The sequence below is a fragment of the Chelonoidis abingdonii genome, chromosome 15 (genome assembly GCF_003597395.2).
Source record: "Chelonoidis abingdonii isolate Lonesome George chromosome 15, CheloAbing_2.0, whole genome shotgun sequence".
Taxonomy (NCBI): Eukaryota; Metazoa; Chordata; order Testudines; family Testudinidae; genus Chelonoidis; species Chelonoidis abingdonii.
Window position 1 is genome coordinate 22,057,305 of NC_133783.1, and position 20,187 is coordinate 22,077,491.

Genomic DNA, 20,187 nt, shown 5'->3' on the forward strand with positions numbered 1-20,187 from the left:
CAAAGTCTAAAATTTGGAAGACTTTGATTAAACTGGTGAAGTGAAGGGGTACCCTCTTAATACTCTTCCTGGAGTCACTATGGTGTATATACAACAGCCTCGATGGTGTATTGTGAAAGAGGTACTGATACTTAATGAAGCATTTAATTGGGTAAAATACAGTTAATCTAAAATCACCATACAAGTATTATTTGCTGTTTAAATCTCTCTTAGAGTGTGTCTACATGGGAAAGGTCTAAAGTATAATTTAAGGTGTGAATTTAAACATACAGTTATACCAGTTTAACTCTCCATGTGGACACTTAATCAGGAATAAGAGTGACTTTTGTGGGGGTTCGCTTACGTTGCTTTAGAAGAGGTTTAAGCTACACCCCCCCCCCAAGTTACTCTTATACTAAAATAAGAGTGTCCACGTGGGCAGTTACACAAGTATAACTATACTGGTAAAACTTTTTCATGTACACAAGCTCTTAGAACAGGGTTAATCAGTTATTTTTTGTCAAGGTCAAAATTTCTTGGGCAAGGTGTAGTCAAGGTTCAGACCCCAGAGAAAATAATATTATTAATTATTATTATTTTATTATGTAAATAAAAAGATTTCGGGGTCTGTTCAAAGTGTCTGGGAGTCCGATTTGGCCAGTAGTCCGCCTAGTGACTACCCCTGCCTTAGACTTTAATCCTTCAGTGAGCTGGAGAGAGGCATAAGGTGTCTGCTTGTACAAAGTTCATTTCAGGATTGAGGCTTGAGGGCCTGACTCTTGTTATACTAAAGCCCATTACATTTGCACTTATTGCTAGAGTGGTGTAAGGGGTCCTTAGTATAAATGAGAATCAAGTCCTTAGTTTTCAGATCTTCTTTTATGGATTGCTTGTGCTACTGGCTTGTTCTGGAACTGCTCTGTTTGCTAATGCTCAGTCATGGCATTCCTTACATCAACCATGAAAGGGTTTAATTAGTGTAGGGTCACTGCTTCTTACCTTACAGTTTAAACAGCTGATACAACTATTTTTTGTATTGTTTTTTAGGCAGATTTAGAAAACAAACCAGTAAATGGCCTCAGACCAGAACTCATGGAATGCAGTATATGCGGTCATGGTGAAAAATACAGGGTGAAAACAAATCAAACAGTATCCTTTGAAAATGTACAGTCTAATGAAAAAGAAAGCATGACAGGCTTAGAAGCAGAGAAGTGGACAGATAATGAAAAACCATCATTTAGCATCTGTGTCAATGGAGATATCCATGGAACTGTGACAGATAATGAACACCTTCAAAATTTTGAAGAAGAAAGAGCAGTCTCTCCCAGTGAGTTAGTTGAGCCAAAAAAGTTGTTTATACAAACCATTAGAAATGGCATTAAAAACATACATTATCCACCATCAGAAGCAGATGTATCACAGACAAAAGTAATTATAGAAGAAAGGGCAGATTTGACAAGTAACTGCAGAGAAAACAACTCTCCTTCACATCAAACAAATACTGCTAATCTGAATAATGTTGTAAGCACTTTAACAACGGGTGTTTGCTGTGCTCATCCAGAAAAACAAGGAAATGTTTTCTTGAGGCAGAAGTCAAACTGTACCTGCAAGACCTTTCAAGGATCTGACAATTCAGTTTTGCAAACTAATTCTATTGTGAACACCAGGGAAAGATCATGTTACACACCTGTGCCTGAAAAGGAAGTCCATGTTGAAAAAGATGCTGTTAAAATACCAAACAAAGAGACACAACTTGAAAACTCCTCACTTCAGCCAACTTTTTTGTCCCTGATTAAAAACAGAAATTTAACTGTAGAGCAGGTTGTAGCTATTGAAGCATTAACAAAATTATCAGAAGCCCCATTAGAAGCATCTGCACCAGATAAAACAAAAAATATTGAACATGCTGAACAAACAACGTCCCATTTACTCCATAATTACAAAAGGGACATTTCCTGCTCTTTGACTTCTTCTGCATTAAAAGAAATCAAAGAGACTTACTTACAGAATGAACAACATCTCTTTAGTCGCTATGCTCGTTCACAGAAGCAGCCCCTTAATAAGGCAGTATTGTACAATGGTCAAAGTACTGTTTCTGAACCCCATGATAAATCTGTTAATACAACCAGTGGATCATATAGATCACATGTATCCCAAAGAGATACCAAATCTTTGTCTGTTTCAGTACCTAATGCAAAGTCATGTTCAGGTCATACTACCAAGAAAAACTCTGTGTATGATAAAGTTACCATTGCTACGTGTTTTAACAATTCATGTAATGTCCATCAAACAAGTAGCAAATTGAGCCAGTTTGAGAAAAACAAAGCTTATAATGATCTGAACTTGAAAAGTAATTTTGCAATGAAGGAAGGAGGAATTCACAGCCAGGATGAAGAAGATGTAGCTACACAGTTAACTCAACTTGCAGCAATAATTGAATCAAATCAGACAAGTCCAGAGCAGAAGAATGATGTAAAGACATCACTTCTCAGTCTAATATCACATGAGATTCAGCCAAAACATAACCAGGACCAGTGCCTACTGAAGAAAAAACAATCTGTGTTTATAAGGCACAATTATAGCTCGTTGTTAGTAAAGCAAAAACAGCCAACACATAAAAAAGGAAAAACTGTACCATGGAAACAAAGACACAAAAAGAAGCCTCAAGTACCGGACTATCAAGAAAATAATCAAAAACAGCAAGAGCAGTTGGCATACCAGCATAATGAATTGCAGGACATTTGGATATCATCAAAACCACTTGGTCGTACCATGCCACAGGATTTGAAAATAGCTGCATCAAAAAAAAAATCTCCCAGAACCAAAGTACAGAAGGAACTGAATCAAAGTACTTTATCATCACAACAAAAAACTAGATTATTTCTTCCACAAACTCAGATAAAAATCCATAGACATCTACCTGAGGTACCATGGGAGAAAACAAAAGACAGGCTGTTTGGCTGTGAAGTAGTAACTGAGCACATTAAAACTGTAGGCTCCAGTGACACACTAGGTATTGATCCACTGAATAGTGACATTGTTGTTACCTCTTCACAATACAATGGCCTGCTCTCCAGTAATCCTATGGTTGCTTCACAACTTAAAACAGAATCATATTCAAACAGACCAAGTGAAAATGTACAGATGTTTACAGAAAAATATAATAATTCTCAGGTACAGCAAACAATGAATGTCATTCAGACATATCCCTTGCCTCAAACACTTAATCAGTCTAACCAGAGAGCTCATGAAATATCTGATGAAGGCCAAGCAAATTTTCAGCAGAATGCTGCAGAGCAACAATTGGATCAGAAGTTGCAAACACTCCCAGTTACCTGTTGTGAGACCCATTTACCACACACAATAGAAACTCTCAGGAATATAGATTGTGCAGGTGAAATTACAGTTCTGACATCAACAAGCTTGGGTACTGAAAACCCCCAGAGTATAGGTGACTTGGGATGTTCTCCGGCAAAGAATACACTCAGCAGTTTTCTTGAATCTCCTATGAAGTTCCTAGACACTCCTACAAAAAATCTGATCGATACACCTACCAAAAAAGGACAGTCTGAATTTCCAGTCTGTGACTGTGTTGGTAAGTGCCTTTAGGTAATTATTGCATGCACCTTTCAAATAATATATATTCACATCACTCCTCTTAATAGAAGAAAGCACCCTTTTAATATTTTTATGTGCAGACCTCTGTCTCCATGAGGGTCATTGTTTGCTGCGACCTTGCCAATTAGACATCAAGGGGAGGGAGGAAGGTGCTTTTCCCTCCACCCCATCTTATGTGGGTAACTTCAATGAGGTGCTTTTATGGGCTTTCTCTGCCTTGCAGTTGGTAAGTTTTAAGTCACCAGATCAGTGATTGGCCTGTGTGGGGAGGGAGAGACATTCATTCATCCCTCCAGCTAATGGCCATCTTCCCACCTTTTGACTTTGTGACCACTGGCTTGGTGCATGGGAGTGGGCTCCAGTTCATCAATCATTGTTTTCACGGTTAGGAAGGAATTTCCACATGACAGATTGGCCAAGCCACAAGGAATTTTTTGCCTTCTTCTAAATACTGCACAGGGCTGACAAGGCAGGGGAGAACATTCATACCTAGAATTTGAGATAGGGCACAGATATGGGTGGTTGTGATGCCTTAATTGGTGGTCCTTACAACTAGTTTGTCACAACTGTGGTGGGAGTCCTTGCAGAAGGATTATGGATGTCTGTTATCCCAGAGTCTGAGGGCTTGTCTACATTACAGGGGGGATCGATTTAAGTTACACAACTTCAGCTATGTGAATAATGTAGCTGAAGTTGATGTACCTGGATCTACTTACCATGGTGTCTTCACTGCGGTGTGTCAACGGGAGACGCTCTCCCGTCAATTCCCCTTGCGCTTCTTGTTGAGATGGAGTACCGGAGTTGACGCTAGAGTGATAGGCAGTCGATGTATCGTGTCTATACTAGGCACAATAAATCAACGCCCGCTGGATCGATCGCTGCCCGTCGATCTTTCTGGTAGTGTAGACAATCCCTTAGCTAGGGTGTGGGAGATGAGGCTAATGGCATAACAGTTTGTACCAATGGTGTGGGACCTTGATGCCTTACATAGACACAGGGCATCCTCACAGGGTGAAGCTGACGGTTTAAGGGTATATCTACACAGCAATGTTGACACTCTAGTTCTAGGAATGTGGTGCAATGTAGGGAAACTCTACTGCCCACCCTGTTTCTTAACTGGCGGTGCTGTTGATGGGACTCAGGCGCCCATAAGGAGCCCACAAATACATAAACTGCGTAATTAACTCATTTGGTGGCAGTGACTGCAGTTTGAGAAGGCTTTATATTGAACTACCATCTAATCTGAGAATTGGACTCTCCACCCTGTAGGCTGTCGCATTGGCAGGACAATGTTCTGAGGATAATTAGGACATCAGTCTCTCGGGTTGTCAAACTATTAAAATGAAACTTTGTAATTTCTTAATTTTTAAAACGGAATGTTCAATGAAAGTGTTTTGCTTTGGTTTGTGTTTTATTTATTTTTGTCTGTTTGTTTTGAAATTTTACATAAAATGTAGGTTTCAGAGGAAAAACACACACAAACCCCAGCCTGTCTGCTGCCAGCTGCAAAACAGTGAAGAGCATCTCCAGGGCTTGGGGTGCAGTGTGCTCCAGCAGCCCTCCCCTGGGGGATAACTTATCCTTGCCCCCTCACATACCTACCCCACGATGCAGGATAAGAGATCCCCAGGAGACTGGGGGGAAGCTTTGGGGCTGGCTCCCACTCACTGCCCTCACAGTGCATGCTACCCAGGCACCTCTGCAAACGCAACCCTAGGGAGGGTGGGGGCTTCCTGGGAGCAAGGAACAGAAAGCAGAGCAGGACCAAGTAATGGCCCTGCAGGGAGAGGGAGCAGGAGAGGTCCTGGCACAGCACAACTGGGGCAGGGATGAGCCCAAAATCCTGGCAGCTGAGAGCCGCTTACCACCTGTCAGCTTTGCTTCCTGCTTTGGGCAAGCTCTGCGCAGCAGAGAGGAGGATCCAGAGCAGGAAGAGGAAGCACACTTGGCTAGGCAGTAATGGCACTTCCAACCGCTACACTGGCTGCCTGCAGCACTGCTCCTCTGCCGCTGGGAACTCTGGGATACATCCGGAGGACTTCCAGGACCCAAGTGAAACCAGAGGCATGTGCACATAGGAAAGCAATAGGGCTTGGACTGTAAGTCCCAGCTTAGCACAGGCTCAGACCCTCCAGCTCTGCAAGGCCCTGGGACCCTGGGTCTGAGCCCAAGATTAGCACAATTGGTGTGTGGATGCAAGGGTGTTGCTCACACTGCTATGTAGACGTACCCTACGTGCGGGAATGCTGTGGGTAGGGATTGTGGTGGGAAGGGACTGCAGTCCACAGGTCAGTATAGGACCCCATAGGCCTTCAAAGCCTACAGTGAAAGTACACCTTCAGGACTCAGGTTGGCCAACGAATAAAGCTGGGGGGAGAAAGGTAACTCCACTTCATGGAAGATTTCAGTATTTTGAAAATGGGTTTAGTTTTAATTCAGGACACCCTCCCCCCAACATTTTGAAATTCACTACAAAATGGACTGAGGCTGTGGCTCTGGGTATCTCCTTGGCAGGGCTGCCCTGGAGCCAGGAATTCCCTGCTCTCTGGGGCTTTGTGTACACTAGCACTTTTGTCAGTCAGGGCTGTGAAAAAACCACACCCCTGACTGACATAAGTTTCAGTGACAAAAGCGCCGGTGTGGACAGTGCTGTGTCAGTGGAAGATGCTTTCCTGCTGACATAGCTAGTGCCACTCGCTGGGGGTGGTTTAATTATGCTGGCAGGAGAACTCTGTCCCATCCGCATAGAATGGCTGCATGGGAGACCTTACAGTGGTACAGCTGCAGCAGTACAGCTGTGCCGCTCTAAGGTCTGTTGTACAGATATAGCCTGTGGTAGTCCACCTGGCAGGCTGACCAGGAGCCAAGCAGGTGAACTGGGAGAAAATAAGGCAGATTTCCTTTGGAACATTGTCAAAATCAAATTGTCTCTACCAAACATTTCAATTTTGACGAATTGACAAATTTTGATGGAAAGATATTTTGTTGGAATGTTTTTGACCAGCTGTACCAGGTAACTGTTTTGGTTGATTTGTTCTGAGGTGTGGCATTAAAAAAGTTTAATAAAGTTCTGGCTAGAAACCTTCAGAACAAATGTGGTTTGAGAGTTTTACTGACACTGCTTAACTGGTGGCACCAATGATATGTAGTTCTCTCATGTTTTCTGACTTTCAGAGAACTCAGGTGACAAAGATTAAGGGTTTGGCTACACTTGCAGCTGTACAGCGCTGGGAGTTAAAGCTGTCTTCATACAGCTGTGTAGGGAAAGCGCAGCAGTGTGGCCACACTGACAGCTACCAGTGCTGCAGTGTGGCCACATTTGCAGCATTTGCAGCGGTGTTGGGAGTGGTGCATTATGGGCAGCTATCCCAGTGTTCAAGTGGCTGTAACGTGCTTTTCAAAAGAGGGAGGTGGGGTGAAATGTGACAGGGAGCGGGGGGGAGAGAGACTGTGGATTTTTGGAGCCGACACTGTCAGCAGCTGCCTTGCAAATTCCGACCACTTCCCGCACCCCTCTCTCATTCACTCTTAAATGCAAATAATCTTCAGACCAGATAAGCAGCTGCTCTGTAGGACTCCCTTCCCCCCCGCCCCCGTGCTGTTTCTCTCCTCAAGCAAACACTAGCTGTGGACATTCCCTGCCTGCCTCTGCTTGAGCAAACAATTGCTGTGTTTGTTTTTTAGATAAGCAGCTCTGGGAGCCCCGAGTTCACAACAAAACAAAGAGAGGCATCACAACAAAACAATGAGAGTTCTTTAGTTAAAAGCATTATGGGAGAATTCTGAAGGTCAGTTACAGCATAGTAAGATTAATCACTGTTTACACTGGCACTCCAGCACTGCAGCACCAGCACTGTTCTCTTTATTCCTCTCGTCCATGTGGAGTACAACCAGTGCTGTAGCCAGGGAGATACAGCGCTGTATGTGCCTTGCCAGTGTGGACAGGGAGTAAGTTACAGCGCTGTAAAGCCACCACCAGTGCTGTAACTCTCAAGCGTAGCCAAGCCCTAAGGGTATGGCTACACTTGCAGCTATCCAGCGCTGCCGCGGGAGCGCTCCCGCAGCAGCGCTTTGAAGTGCAAGTGTGGTTGCAGCGCCAGCGCTGGGAGAGCTGCAGGTACTCCACCTCCTCGTTGGGATTAGCTTACAGTGCTCAGAGCCGCACTTCCAGTGCTGGGGCAGTGTTTACACTGGTGCTTTGCAGCGCTGTAACTTGCGCTCAGAGGTGTGTTTTTCACACCCCTGAGAGATAAAGTTGCAGTGCTGTAAAGCGCCAGTGTAGCCAAGACCTAAGTCTGTGGCAGGTTAGTGCAGGGGTGTGAACTAAATCACTCCCCAGCTTGTGTGAACTAAGTCAGATCAAACAACAAAACATGCTCATTGGGGCTGATTACTTATTCTGGTCCTAAAATTCTGGTCTTGTGCATAAAGCACCAAATAGAGAGTGAGGAGATATGTGTCGTGTTCCCAGTTCTGCTGCTGGTTCCTGTGTGACACTGGGTTTGACTTCTCTATGCTTCAATTCCCCTATGTCTAAACTGAAGAAAGAAAATTTCCCTACTTCAGAGGGGTATTGTCAGGTTTAATTCATATATATTCATAAATATTTTAAATCTTTCATAGAAAGTGCTCTAGAAGTACAAAATATTGTTGTTGTTATTAGTTGATTTACTTAGAATGTCAAGGGAAAAGTCCATTATCAGGTTATGGAAGACAGCAAATTTCACAAAGGTTGCATTTTATTGCTTCTTTAAGAAGAAGCCTATTAATATACTATGTATTAATCATGATTAAAGGCTTTAAGATTTTATGCATTTAATTCCATTATGTAACATTTAATTATGTAACAGACTTGTGTAGTTATTATTTAATGTTGTAAATAAATTTTGTAAATGCCAAATTTATTTTTCTGATCCTTCCTGCAGAGCAAATTATAGAGAAAGATGAAGGCCCATATTATACACACCTTGGGACAGGACCAAGTGTTGCTGCTGTCAGGGAAATAATGGAAAACAGGTGAGAAAAATCAGTTCACTACATAGTGATAAAAATCATTTATTATTGTATAAACATAAAAGAAGAAAATAATATGGTACAGCTGACATTATGTTTGGCCTTTGCCTGCCTTCGCCTCTTTTCCCTCCTAATAGTTATTTGTACCACATCTTCTCTTTCTGATGTACACAGACTGAACTATTGCATCAACACCAAATGTTGTCATCTTTTTAGAGCAAAAGCAATTTCCAGTCTTTCCAGGTGCTGGGTTCTTTCAACTCCCAAGGAAGTCAAAATTTGGTTCTCAAGAGCCCTGTAGGCAAACAAGCAAATATATATATGCAGAAATACAGAGAGGAGTCAAAATAATGAAAGAATAAATAAAGTTATAGAACAAGTTCTCTACATACAGAAATCAAAGGGACAATTTCTTTTTCCAAAATGACACAACACTAGCTGCAGTAGTTTTTTGGGCGAAGAAAGGAGGATTTTAAAATGGTATTTGCAGATTTATTTTTAATGTAAAAAGTGCTTTTTCACATCTTAAAATAGACAAATATTTTGTTCCTTTTCAGTTCCCAGTTTAAACTACTAACAGGTGCTTAAAAGGGAGTCTAGTTTATATTCATAAACTTTTCATTTTATGCAGGTATGGAGCAAAAGGAAGTGCTGTAAGAATAGAGGTAGTGGTTTATACAGGCAAGGAAGGAAAAAGCTCTCAGGGTTGTCCAATTGCCAAATGGGTAAGTTTTTCTGTTAGTGTAATTCTGTTTTGTGTGTTTACATTTTGACAATATAGTTTTGTAGCATAAATGGCACCTGATTCTTGGTTGAATATGTAGTTCTTCATAGATATCTCCTGTCTGTTACAGCTGAGGAAAACGTGCACTTATGGTATTGTTTTATATTTTTAAGCTCTGGTTCATTGTGTCATAATGTAGTTTACAGAAAGATAGAACGGTGTTCAAAGGAGAAGTGACCAGATCAAGAAAAGGAGGATCATGACAGTTTTTGGAAGGTAGAGTCCCTAGTGAACAATGTTACTGTGAGTAAAAGAGATAAAGGAAGGCATGGTTGCTCAGGAGAGATGGAAAGCTGTGCAATGACGTTTTAAAACCACCTTTCAGTTCTGTGAGTGCCTGAAGATAACATACAAAGTGTGGTGGAAGTGGATAAAGAAGTGCAGCTTTGAGATACCGTAGCACTCACTACTATCTTTGAGGAAGTGAACTCAGATCTCGGAAATGTAGATGCTATAGCATTTAGTTTTTACCCTATGACTTGTATCACTTATTGTTTTATGGGAGCCAGGAAATGTGGTAACAGAGACAAGTTTCAGGAAAGAGCTAGGAAAGAACTGGTTGTCTTTATTCTTGCTGGAACAGTTGATGTAGGCAGAAGTCTTGCAGCTAGATTTTGGAAATCTTAATGGAGGTGGTTTTAGAAATATTTTCATTGTGACATTCAGGACTATGTAATCAGAGGTAGATTTAGAAAGTAATTTCATAGCTGAAATGGTGAAGATAAAGTGTATATAATAATACTGTGACTGTACAACAAAAACCTAGAGATTTATATACATGTGCATGAGCAATATTGTATGTTTAGCACATATTACCTATAATTTTGGAATTACCAAATCATTTCTTTAGACTTAGCACAGCAAGTGTTCATTACATGTGCATGTGATGTTTTAAAATTCATAAGTTTTAAGTGAATTGAGGACCCAAAAAAAGATTATAAAGTTCTTTTCATAGAGGAAAATAAATAATCTTTGAATAGTGTCCCTGTGGGTACTTCTCATCAGCAAGTGCATTCATCAGCAGTGTCCGTGGGTCTGCCCCTGCACCCTAAACACCCTTGTGTTCCGATACGAGGGTATATAGCGGGGCACGCAAACTTTTGGGCCTGAGGGCCGCATTGGATTTCCAAGATTGTATGGAGGGCCGGTTAGTGGAGGCTGTGCCTCCCCAAAGAGCCAGGTGTGGCCCGGCACCACCCTCTATCTGACCCCTCCTGCTTCTTGCCCCCTGATGGCCCCTCCGGGACTCCTGCACCATCCAACCCCCTGTTTCCTGTCCCCTGACCGCCCCCGGAACTCCTGCCTCAACTGCCCGCCGCTACCCCATCCAACCCTTCCTCTCATTCCTGACAGCTCCTGGAACCCATGCCCCTGACTGCCCCCCGCCGCTCCATCCAACCCCCACCCCGCTCCTTCCTGACTGCCCCCCAGGGACCTCTGCCCCAACTGCCCCCCTGCCGCTCCATCCAACCCCCTCCCCTGCTCCTTCCTGAGTGCCCTTCGGGGAACCCTGCTCCTGACTATCCCTCGCCGCCCCATCCAACTCCCCTCTCCTTCCTGACTGTCCCCCTGGAACTCCTGCCCCTCACTGCCTCCCACTACTTCATTCAACCCCCCCCTTCCTGACTGCCCCCTGCGAACCTCTGCCCCCATTCACACCCCTGCCCCCTGACCACCACCCCGAACTCTCCTGCCCTCTATCCAACCCCCGCTGCGCCCTTACAGCGCAGCCTGGAGCACCAGTGGCTGGGAGTATTACAGCTGCTCTGCCCAGAGCACCTGGAGCCAGCCATGCCACCGTGCAGCAGAGAGCACCGGATCAGGCCCCAGCTCTGCAGCTGTGCTGCCCCAGGAGCTTGCAGCCCTGCTGTCCAGAGCATTGTGCTGGCGGCGGAGTGAGCTGAGGCTCTGGGGGAGGGGGAACAGCAGGGGAGGGACCGAGGGCTAGCCTAAAGGGGCAGGAGCTCAGGGGCCAGACAGGAGGGTGGCCTGCGGGCTGTACTTTGCCCAACTCTGGTATATAGGGAGTGGGCAGACCCGCTGTCCCTCCAGTTACTTTTCTACTGCCTGTGGCTTGAGCCAGAGTGTCACGGTGTCTATTACCTAACTATGCAGTTTCCTATCTCTCTCACTTATCTTTCTTTCTTTTCTTTAGTATTTTTTTTCTTTTTCTTTGTTTGTTTCTTTGTTATTTAGCAGAGTTTATGCTTTGAGGAGGGGGATGGGGATTCCCTTCCCTTTCTCTTTTGCCCAGTCTGTGCCTTGATCTACAGCCTTGTATATGGGTTATGCCCAGCACCCTGGGCTTCAGATCCTGCTGGATCAGCCATAGGTCTTTCTCCCCCCCCCCCATGGCAATGGACATTCAAGTTGCCTCTACTGCCTAGGTCAGTGGTTCTCAACCAGGGGTACGCATACCTGGGGTACATGTAGGTCTTCCAGGGAGGAACAGCGCCAGGGTTTTTGGCGCCCTAGGCAGGGATCCTTCCGCGCCCCCGGTCGTTGGCGGCAATTCTGCGGTGGGGGGGTCCTTCCACGCTCCCGGTCTTCGGGGCACTTTGGCGGTGGGTCCCAGAGCGAGTAAGCAAAATGCCGCTCTCCCAAATCCTGGTGCCCTAGACGACCACCTAGGTCGCCTAAATGGAAGCACCGGCCCTGCTTCCAGGGATTACATTAACTCATTAGATATTAGCCTAATTTTATAGCAGGCTACATAAAAAGCACTAGCAAACTCAGTACAAACTATACTTTCATGCACACAGTGACATGTTTATACTGCTCTGTATACTATATACTGAAATGTAAGTACAATATTTATATTCCAGTCGATTTATTTTATAATTATATGGTAAAAATGGAAAAGTAAGCAATTTTTCAGTAATAGTGTGCTGTGACATGTCTGTTTTTTAAGTCTGATTTTGAAAGCAAGTAGTTTTTAATTGAGGTGAAATTTGGGGGTACTGAAGACAAATCAGACTTTTGGAAGGAGTACAGTAGTTTGGAAAGGTTGAGAGTCACTGGCCTAGGGTCAGACTCACATCATTTCCAAATGTAAGTTCTGCTCAGGTTTTAAAGCAGATCTAAGAAACGGAGGGAGGACAGACTAAAACTCCTGTTGGTAAAGCATTCTGTGAGACTTGGGAGGGAGGGGGGTATCTGATTCACCCCCTGTACTTTGGATCCAGTTGCTCAGAAAGCCTTGGCAACCATCTCTGCGACAGGGTTAACCAAAGACCCTGGGGGTCCTTCAGCACCGTCTGAACCCTCAAAGAATAAAAGACCCCTTTTTCCAGAATGGGATAAGCAAATGGGAAAGTCACCCTATCGATCTGGGTCTCAGGAGACCTAGTGTTCTCGCATGGGTACAGCTGAAGGTCCCTCCCCTCCAGTACCAAGGACACAGCACCAGCTAAGAAGACTATGCTGCATACCCAGAAGCAATCGGGTAAACAGCTTAGAGTGCCACTGGCATCAGCACCAAACTCAGTGCCTTTGAAACACAAGGACTCCAGAGCCAAGCTGAAATTGTCATCAGTATTGTCTTCTGTAGCCAGACATTGAAGGCATACTGATCACACTTCTGTAGTGCCTCCAGAACCATCTGACATACTGACTCCTGAGGGTCTCTATCCAGAGTCCCCAGTACCATCCAGGGTCCTACTCCATTAGGACCTTTGAATTACGGGAGAGCATGAATCGTCATTGCTGAGGGGTTCCAAGAGACACGTTCAGCCAGGACCAGCTCACCTCCTGGAGCCTACTTATCCCCAAGGATCTTCCCTTTGAGGAGCCCTTAGTGATGCCATGTGTCACTTCATTCTCTTAAAGATTCTCAGGTTACACTATGCTCTCTGGGCCACCTTGGGCAAAGGGAAAATACAGTAGATTACAGATGGCTCAGTGGTCTTGCACATTCCACTACCAGCAAATGAGAACAGCTGAACTCTCTAGGAAGAAGCCCAGGTTCACTAAGAAAGGATCAGCCTCTGTAGGGGTTCTCAAACTGGGGTTAAATATAGGGGGGTCACATTCAGAGGCTTGCACTGTGAAAGGGGTCACCATTACAAAAGTTTGAAAACCACTGCTCTACAGCGAACTCCCAGAAAGTGACATCCTCAAAACAATCCCTTTGACCCATTGGTTGAGGGTCATGAACATTTTCCTAGTTTGGATCCTATGCTGCACCTTTCCCCCTTCCACCTTTATGGGGACCATCTCTCTCATTTTCTATTTTCCTGGGGGCTCATCACCTCAGACAGGTGGAGCTTGGAGGTGATTTCTACAGGTTATTCCATCCAGTTCCCGTCCTTACTCCATGCCCCTCCCTACCCCGTCCCTCTTCAGGTGCCCTACTTACAAGCTTCTCATGAGGCAGGAGATTCAATCCCTCCTAACACTGTGAGCAATTGAATATGTTCCCCCAGATTTAGTCAGAAAAGGGTTCTATTCCTGATACTTCCTCATCCCAAAGAAAATCTGGGGAGAGGGGTTGGGTAGGAGACCAGTTCTGGATCTTAGGACCTTGAACACCTTTGTCTGCTCTCAGTGCTTCAGGATGGTAACCCTAGCAGTGACGATTCCCTCTCTGGATCTGGGAGATTAGTTTGTCACCTCAACCTTCAGGACACTTATTTTCATATCACCATACACCCCTTGCACAGATGTTTCCTATGTTTTGTGATTGGCTGGGACCACTACCAGTATCATGTCCTACCTTTTGGCATTTCCACCTCCCCAAGGGTCTTTACCAAAGTTCTCTTGGCCACCACATCCCATCTTTGCCAGATGGGAATAATTATCTTTCACTGCTGGATGAATGGGTCCTGAAAAATTGCTCATTTCTTGAAGTATAGATAGCAACCAGCATAGCCCTCTCTCTGTTCCACTCACTAGGCCTTTGCATCAACAAGGAAAAGTCTGCCCTCGCACCCACTCAGCTAATAGACTTCATTGGGGCCCCTCAGGACTCTTCCACTGCCATAACATGCTTGCCAAAGGACAGATTTGCCACAATGTCCAGCCTCATTTCAGCAATACAACAGAGCCCACAAACAACACAGGTCTTGCCTGAAATTTCTGGGCCGTATGGCAGCCAGTACATTTGTGACACCCTTAGCAAGACTACATTCCTGGTGTCTTCAGGAATGTCTGACAACTGTCTACATTCTAACAACCACAGTCTATCCAGGCAGGCATCTGTACCTTGGAGGGTCCTCGATTTTCTAAACTGGTGGAAGGATCCACAAAAGGGGTGTGGGGGATTTCCATTCTTGCAGCCTGCGCCCACAAGGATCGTTACTACAGATGTCTCCCTGATAGGCTGGAACGCATGCTTCCAAATCTCACAGCTTAGGGGAAATTGACCCCACAGGAATTGATCTTTCCTATCAACTAGGGCTGTCAAACAATAAAAAAAAAAAGAAGTTATGATTAATTTAATTTAAATTTACTTACACTGTTAAACAATAATAGAATACTATTTATTTAAATATTTTGGATGTTTTCTATATTTTCAAATATATTGATTTCCATTACAACACGGAATACAAAGTGTACAGTGTAATAGTGGTCAAAACATGAAGGGGCATATGAATGTGTTGCACATTTGGCATGTAAATACCTTGCAACACTGACTTCAACAGTGCAATTCGAACGCCTGTTCTTACTTTTGGATAACATTGTGAATAAGAAGAGGGCAGCATTATATCCCATAAATGTAAACAAACTTGTTTGTCGTAGTGATTGGCTGAACAAGAAGTAGGACCGAGTGGACTTGTAGGATCTAAAGTTTTACATTCTTTTGTTTTTGAGTGCAGTTATGTAAAAAAAAATTTACATTTATAAGTTGCATTCACGATAAAGAGATTGCATTGCATTGTAGTACAGGTGAATTGAAAAATACTATTTCTTTTGTTTGTCTTTTTTACAGTGCGAATATTTGTAATAAAAATAATAATATAAAGTGAGCCCTGTACACCTGAGTTAACTGTGATTAATTGACAGCCCTATTTATTGTATAATTCCATATTTCCTAATCTGTAAAACCAGTGAGTACAATGTGGTACAATAGTGAACTCTTAAGTGTGAGGTTCAGCTTTTGGCTCTAGTTAGTATGAGAGCATTCTGATCCTTGTCTGGCTAGTTTAACTGCCACTGTGCAAAGGTTCTGGTAAGAAGTTTTAGGAACCTCTTCCCTCTGTTGTTAAGAAGAGTTCCATCCCATATAAAATATACTATTTTCAGTTCAGATACTTAGTGTCAGAATTTACAATTTATATTCTCAATGCAAAATGTTCACAGAAAGTGGCTATATTTGGGATTTGAGCATGGCAGAAGAAATTTTGTTGTAAATTTTGTCTATATCAAATGTTTTCACTATTCTTCACCAATCACAGTCACAAAGTACCATTACTCACCATGAAGCAAATAATATTGTGAATGTGATGAGAGAAAACTAAATTTAAAAATTTACTCATAGATCATATTTAACTCTAAGTGCACAAGAATAAGGAGTTTCCATTTCCTATTGATGTCAGTAGGACCATCATTTCCCCCTTTGAATTCTATTAGCACTTTGGCTGCTGTCAGCAGTAGCTGTAATACTGTTTTTATAATCAAATGAGCTAAACTGTGTGTAACAATGTAAACATTGGGCTCATTATATTCTTATACACTGACAGAATAACTTCCACAGACTTGCATTTTTGTGACTTCTGTTTATTCATCATCAAATTGTGTTGGCTTATTACATACTCCAGGTCAGAATTTTGCCTAAGATTTCAAAATTGTATGTGTAATAAATATGTGATCAGCTACTATCTCCTTGTTCTGTGCCATATTGCCAAGGTGAATGCATCTCTTTTACTTGCTTTTTTGTACTTAATGTCATTACCTTACATTTCTTCATAATGAATTGATAAAGCCAGTATTCCTGCTCTTAGTCATTCTGAGTTGTTCTGTCCTTTTTGTATGAAATGCTAGCCCAATTGTATAGTAGAAGCAACATGACATTACTGCACATTCTTTATTGCAGGCCGTTGATGTATGAAGTCAACACAATTGGTTCCATTATCTTATCAGCGTTTATGACAAGAGCTAAGTGAATCATTCATAGGAAATAATTTACTCAGTTAATTTAGCCTTGTCTGATGGCAAATCAAGATTTACTGTAGTTAATTTATGTGAAATATTTTGCTGATTAATTTTCTGTATAGGTTGATCATGAGCCGTTCACTCTGGGCCTGATCCTGAACTACTGTAGTAGTATACTAACTTCAGTGGACGCAACATCAGGCTCTGTGTGTATCTGATACCTATCTTGAGAGTATAACTCTTTTTTGTATAATCCACCTCCCATGAATCCCTTCTGTTGATTTCAGTGTGCATTGGCTTGGGCCCATATACACAAAAAGTCTTGAAGAAGCCGCTGGGGTTTTGCATGGAGGTAGGAGATAAGCGGAATTAGTGAACTGTAGAGGACTTTAAACCTGTTATTTTCTATGTCACAGAGAACTTGGTCAGTGTATCACTCCTAGAATTCCTGAAACAATTATATCACTTAAGATTTATTGGCTAAGTATAGAGTTTAAATCCATGTTATTAGCTGCTTATGTGACAATTTGAAATTGGGTTAGCAAAATAAAGCTACAGACAACTGTGAAATGGTACAAGAAAGTGAACTTTTTTCTTGTAATTTTTGTTTTATAAAACAATTGTGAGAACAGAATTTTGCTCGTAAGATCGTTGTAAAATACTCTTTGGGTTCATAGTAATATCAGTCTTAACTTATGAGCGTAGGCATTTTAGGGCTGGTATACGCTGCAAAGTTGGGTTGGCTTAACTACATTACTCAAAGCTGTGAAAAATTTTACACTCTGTGCGATGTAATGAAGCTGACCTAAGCCCTAGTGTAGACACCATTAGGTCAACGGAAGAATTGTTCCATTCATCTAGCTACCGCCTCTTGGAGAGGTGGGTTTACTACAGTGATGGAACTCGTTTTGTCCCTGTAGTAAATAGCTCTGCTACAGCACTGCAACTGCTTCACTGTAGCGTTTCTAGTGTACCCTAAGTTAGCTTCAATAGCATCACTTATAGGTTTTGCATTGCAGACTCTGATATGTGAAGTTTTTCCTGACATCATCATAGTCAGCCTGCGCAGTAAACTTTTCTAAACATATAGCATACAGGGCAGCCATCTTTCCTAGTAGCCAGCTGGCTTCATTCCCAACAAAAACAATAGGCAATGGTTGGTCATCTTTACTAGGGACGGCCTCATTTCCCCACATACTAACCTTTTAATAAAACAGCAGCAGTCTTTTCTGAGGGCAGTCTGTGGCTACAGTCTGATGCGAAATAACAAAAAAGGGCTTATTTTAGCCTGTCAGCTTAGTTTTAGGAAGTTTGTGTGCACTGTACTAAGTTCTTCCTCCTCCTGTCCCTGGTGTCATGGAATACCTTCTTGATACAAGTATCAGAGGGGTAGCTGTGTTAGTCATGGATCTCTCTGGATCACCATGGCAATATACAAAAACTTGTAGGAGAACACTTAAACCTCTCTGGACACACAATAGCAGGTTTAAAGGTAGCCATCCTGCAGCAAAAAAACTTCAGGACCAGACTCCAAAGAGAAACTGATGAACTTGAGTTCATTTGCAAATTTGACACCATCAGCTCAGGATTAAACAAAGTCTGTGAATGGCTAGCCAACTACAAAAGCAGTTTCTCCTCCCTTGGTTTTCACACCTCAGCTGCTAGAAGAGGGCCTCATCCTCCCTGATTGAACTAACTTCGTTATCTCTAGACTGATTCTTGACTGCATATTTATACCTGCCTCTGGAAATTTCCACCACATGCGTCTGACGAAGTGGGTATTCACCCACGAAAGCTTATGCTCCAATCCAATACGTCTGTTAGTCTATTAGGGGCCACAGGACTCTGTCCCCTCTTGATACCGGCTTCATATCTTTGATATCGCTTCTTGTTTCCTTTCCTATCTGCTGTCACAGAAACACTGATGTTCATTTAATTAAAGGTTTTCTGTCCCACTTTGACTATGTAAAACTAGCTGGAGGTATCTAAGACATTCACAAAAAGTTTCATCAGCTCTATCGATAGCCTTCATTGCTGTTTGGAAGAGAATGTTTCATTACTATGTAAAGGGACCTATCTCCTTTCACAAGCTAACTGTCACACAGCATAAATTACAAGATTAAAGCATAATTTATATAACACTAAATGTTAAATAAACTTGCTATAACTGATTAAGGTCATGTTAGGCAGACAAGACACTGCCCATCATAGAATTCAATGGGAGAAGATGAAGATGATAGTATTTGATATGGAAAGTTTGAAGAATTCCATTGTATTATGTTTTTCAAGACTATTTGTGTTAGATAATGTTAATTTCCTCTATTGTTTGAAGAAATACTTTCTGAGACATTTAAATGGTGCTCTGAAAGAAAGGAAAGCAAAACTATAGTCATAATGTCTGAGCAGCATTATTGAGAATATAACAGAAAGTCTGCTTTACATAGAGGAATCTGTGGGCTGGTCTACACTGCGGGGGGTATCGATCTAAGCTACGCAACTTCAGCTACATAAATAGCGTAGCTGAAGTCGAAGTACCTTAGATCGATTTACCCTGGGTCCTCACAGCGCGGGATCGACGTCTGCAGCTCCCTGTGTCGACTCTGCTACTGCCGCTCACTCTGGTGGAGTTCCAGAGTCGACAGGAGTGCGTTCGGGGATCGATATAACACGTCTAAATGAGACGCGATATATCGATCCCCGAAAAATCGATCGCTACTTGCCGATACAGCGGGTAGTCTGGATGTACTGTGTAAGTAACAGAAATAGCTGGAGAAATCCTGTACTAATTACAAAGGAAAGGAGGAGAGAGGTTTTGGAGGTCAGTTTTGTCATTCAGGAACAGTGCTAAGTAATTGGTGGAGTGGAACTACACCATGGTGGGGGGTCTTCCTATCAAGGATTGTGCAGACCGTAGTTCTGCCTCCACTCCACTCTTCCTTGTCCCTTTTAGAGTGGGTTATGGCTGTTAGAGCTTCTGGAAAGAGCTGTCCCAAGAACTATGATTATGCTTGGGGTAAAACTTCATAGAGCATAGAGTTCCATAATAAAATGTCAAGACTTTTTGTATGTTTTGTCTGTTAGATTGCAAGTTCTTTAAGGCAAGGTCTCTGTTACTATGTGTAGGTACAGTACCTAATACAATGGAGCCCTGAGGTTGGCTATGATTCAGGACCATACTGTAATACAAGTTAATAGTAATAAGATAAAAAAGGAAAGCTAAAATGATAAATTATAAACTTTTACCCTAATCCACTGAAGATTCCATATTCTTTATATTCACTGGCCAACTCTCCACCTGCAAGTATGGAAGAAGAGAAGGAAGGGAACTGTTTAAAGACAAAAGTTGATCAAAAATTGAATCTCTTAGACAGCAGATATATTGAATTTCATGTTATGAAGATATGGAAAATTGGCAGGCTTGTTGAAGCGATGACCAAATAGTTGTGGAAACAGATTTCTTTACAGACTTCAGAAACAATTTATGCCAATTAAATTAGAAAAACTAGTGAATAGAATTTGTGATGGGGCAAGGCCAGATGGCTACAGTAAAGTACTGAGAAACAGGTATGTTAGCCCCAGGCTAAACAAATCCCTAGGACCATGGTAACCAAATGGCAGTTGCTCCAGGTTAATCAAGGCACCTGGAGCCAATTAAGACCTTTCTAGAAGGCAGTGGATATAGCTACTTTAATTAGAACACC

General features: G+C 42.6%; 1 protein-coding gene across 5 annotated transcripts in view; it reads left to right on the forward strand.

The window, feature by feature from the left end:
* Positions 1–20,187, forward strand: part of TET1 (tet methylcytosine dioxygenase 1) — a 146,133-nt gene that overhangs the window by 44,471 nt on the left and 81,475 nt on the right. For all 5 annotated transcript variants that reach the window (XM_032795239.2, XM_032795240.2, XM_032795241.2 and 2 more), the window contains 3 exons: positions 1,027–3,574; positions 8,523–8,613; positions 9,242–9,335. In XM_032795239.2, coding sequence (XP_032651130.1) covers positions 1,027–3,574; positions 8,523–8,613; positions 9,242–9,335 — 2,733 coding nt within the window. The remainder of the gene's footprint in view (positions 1–1,026; positions 3,575–8,522; positions 8,614–9,241; positions 9,336–20,187) is intronic.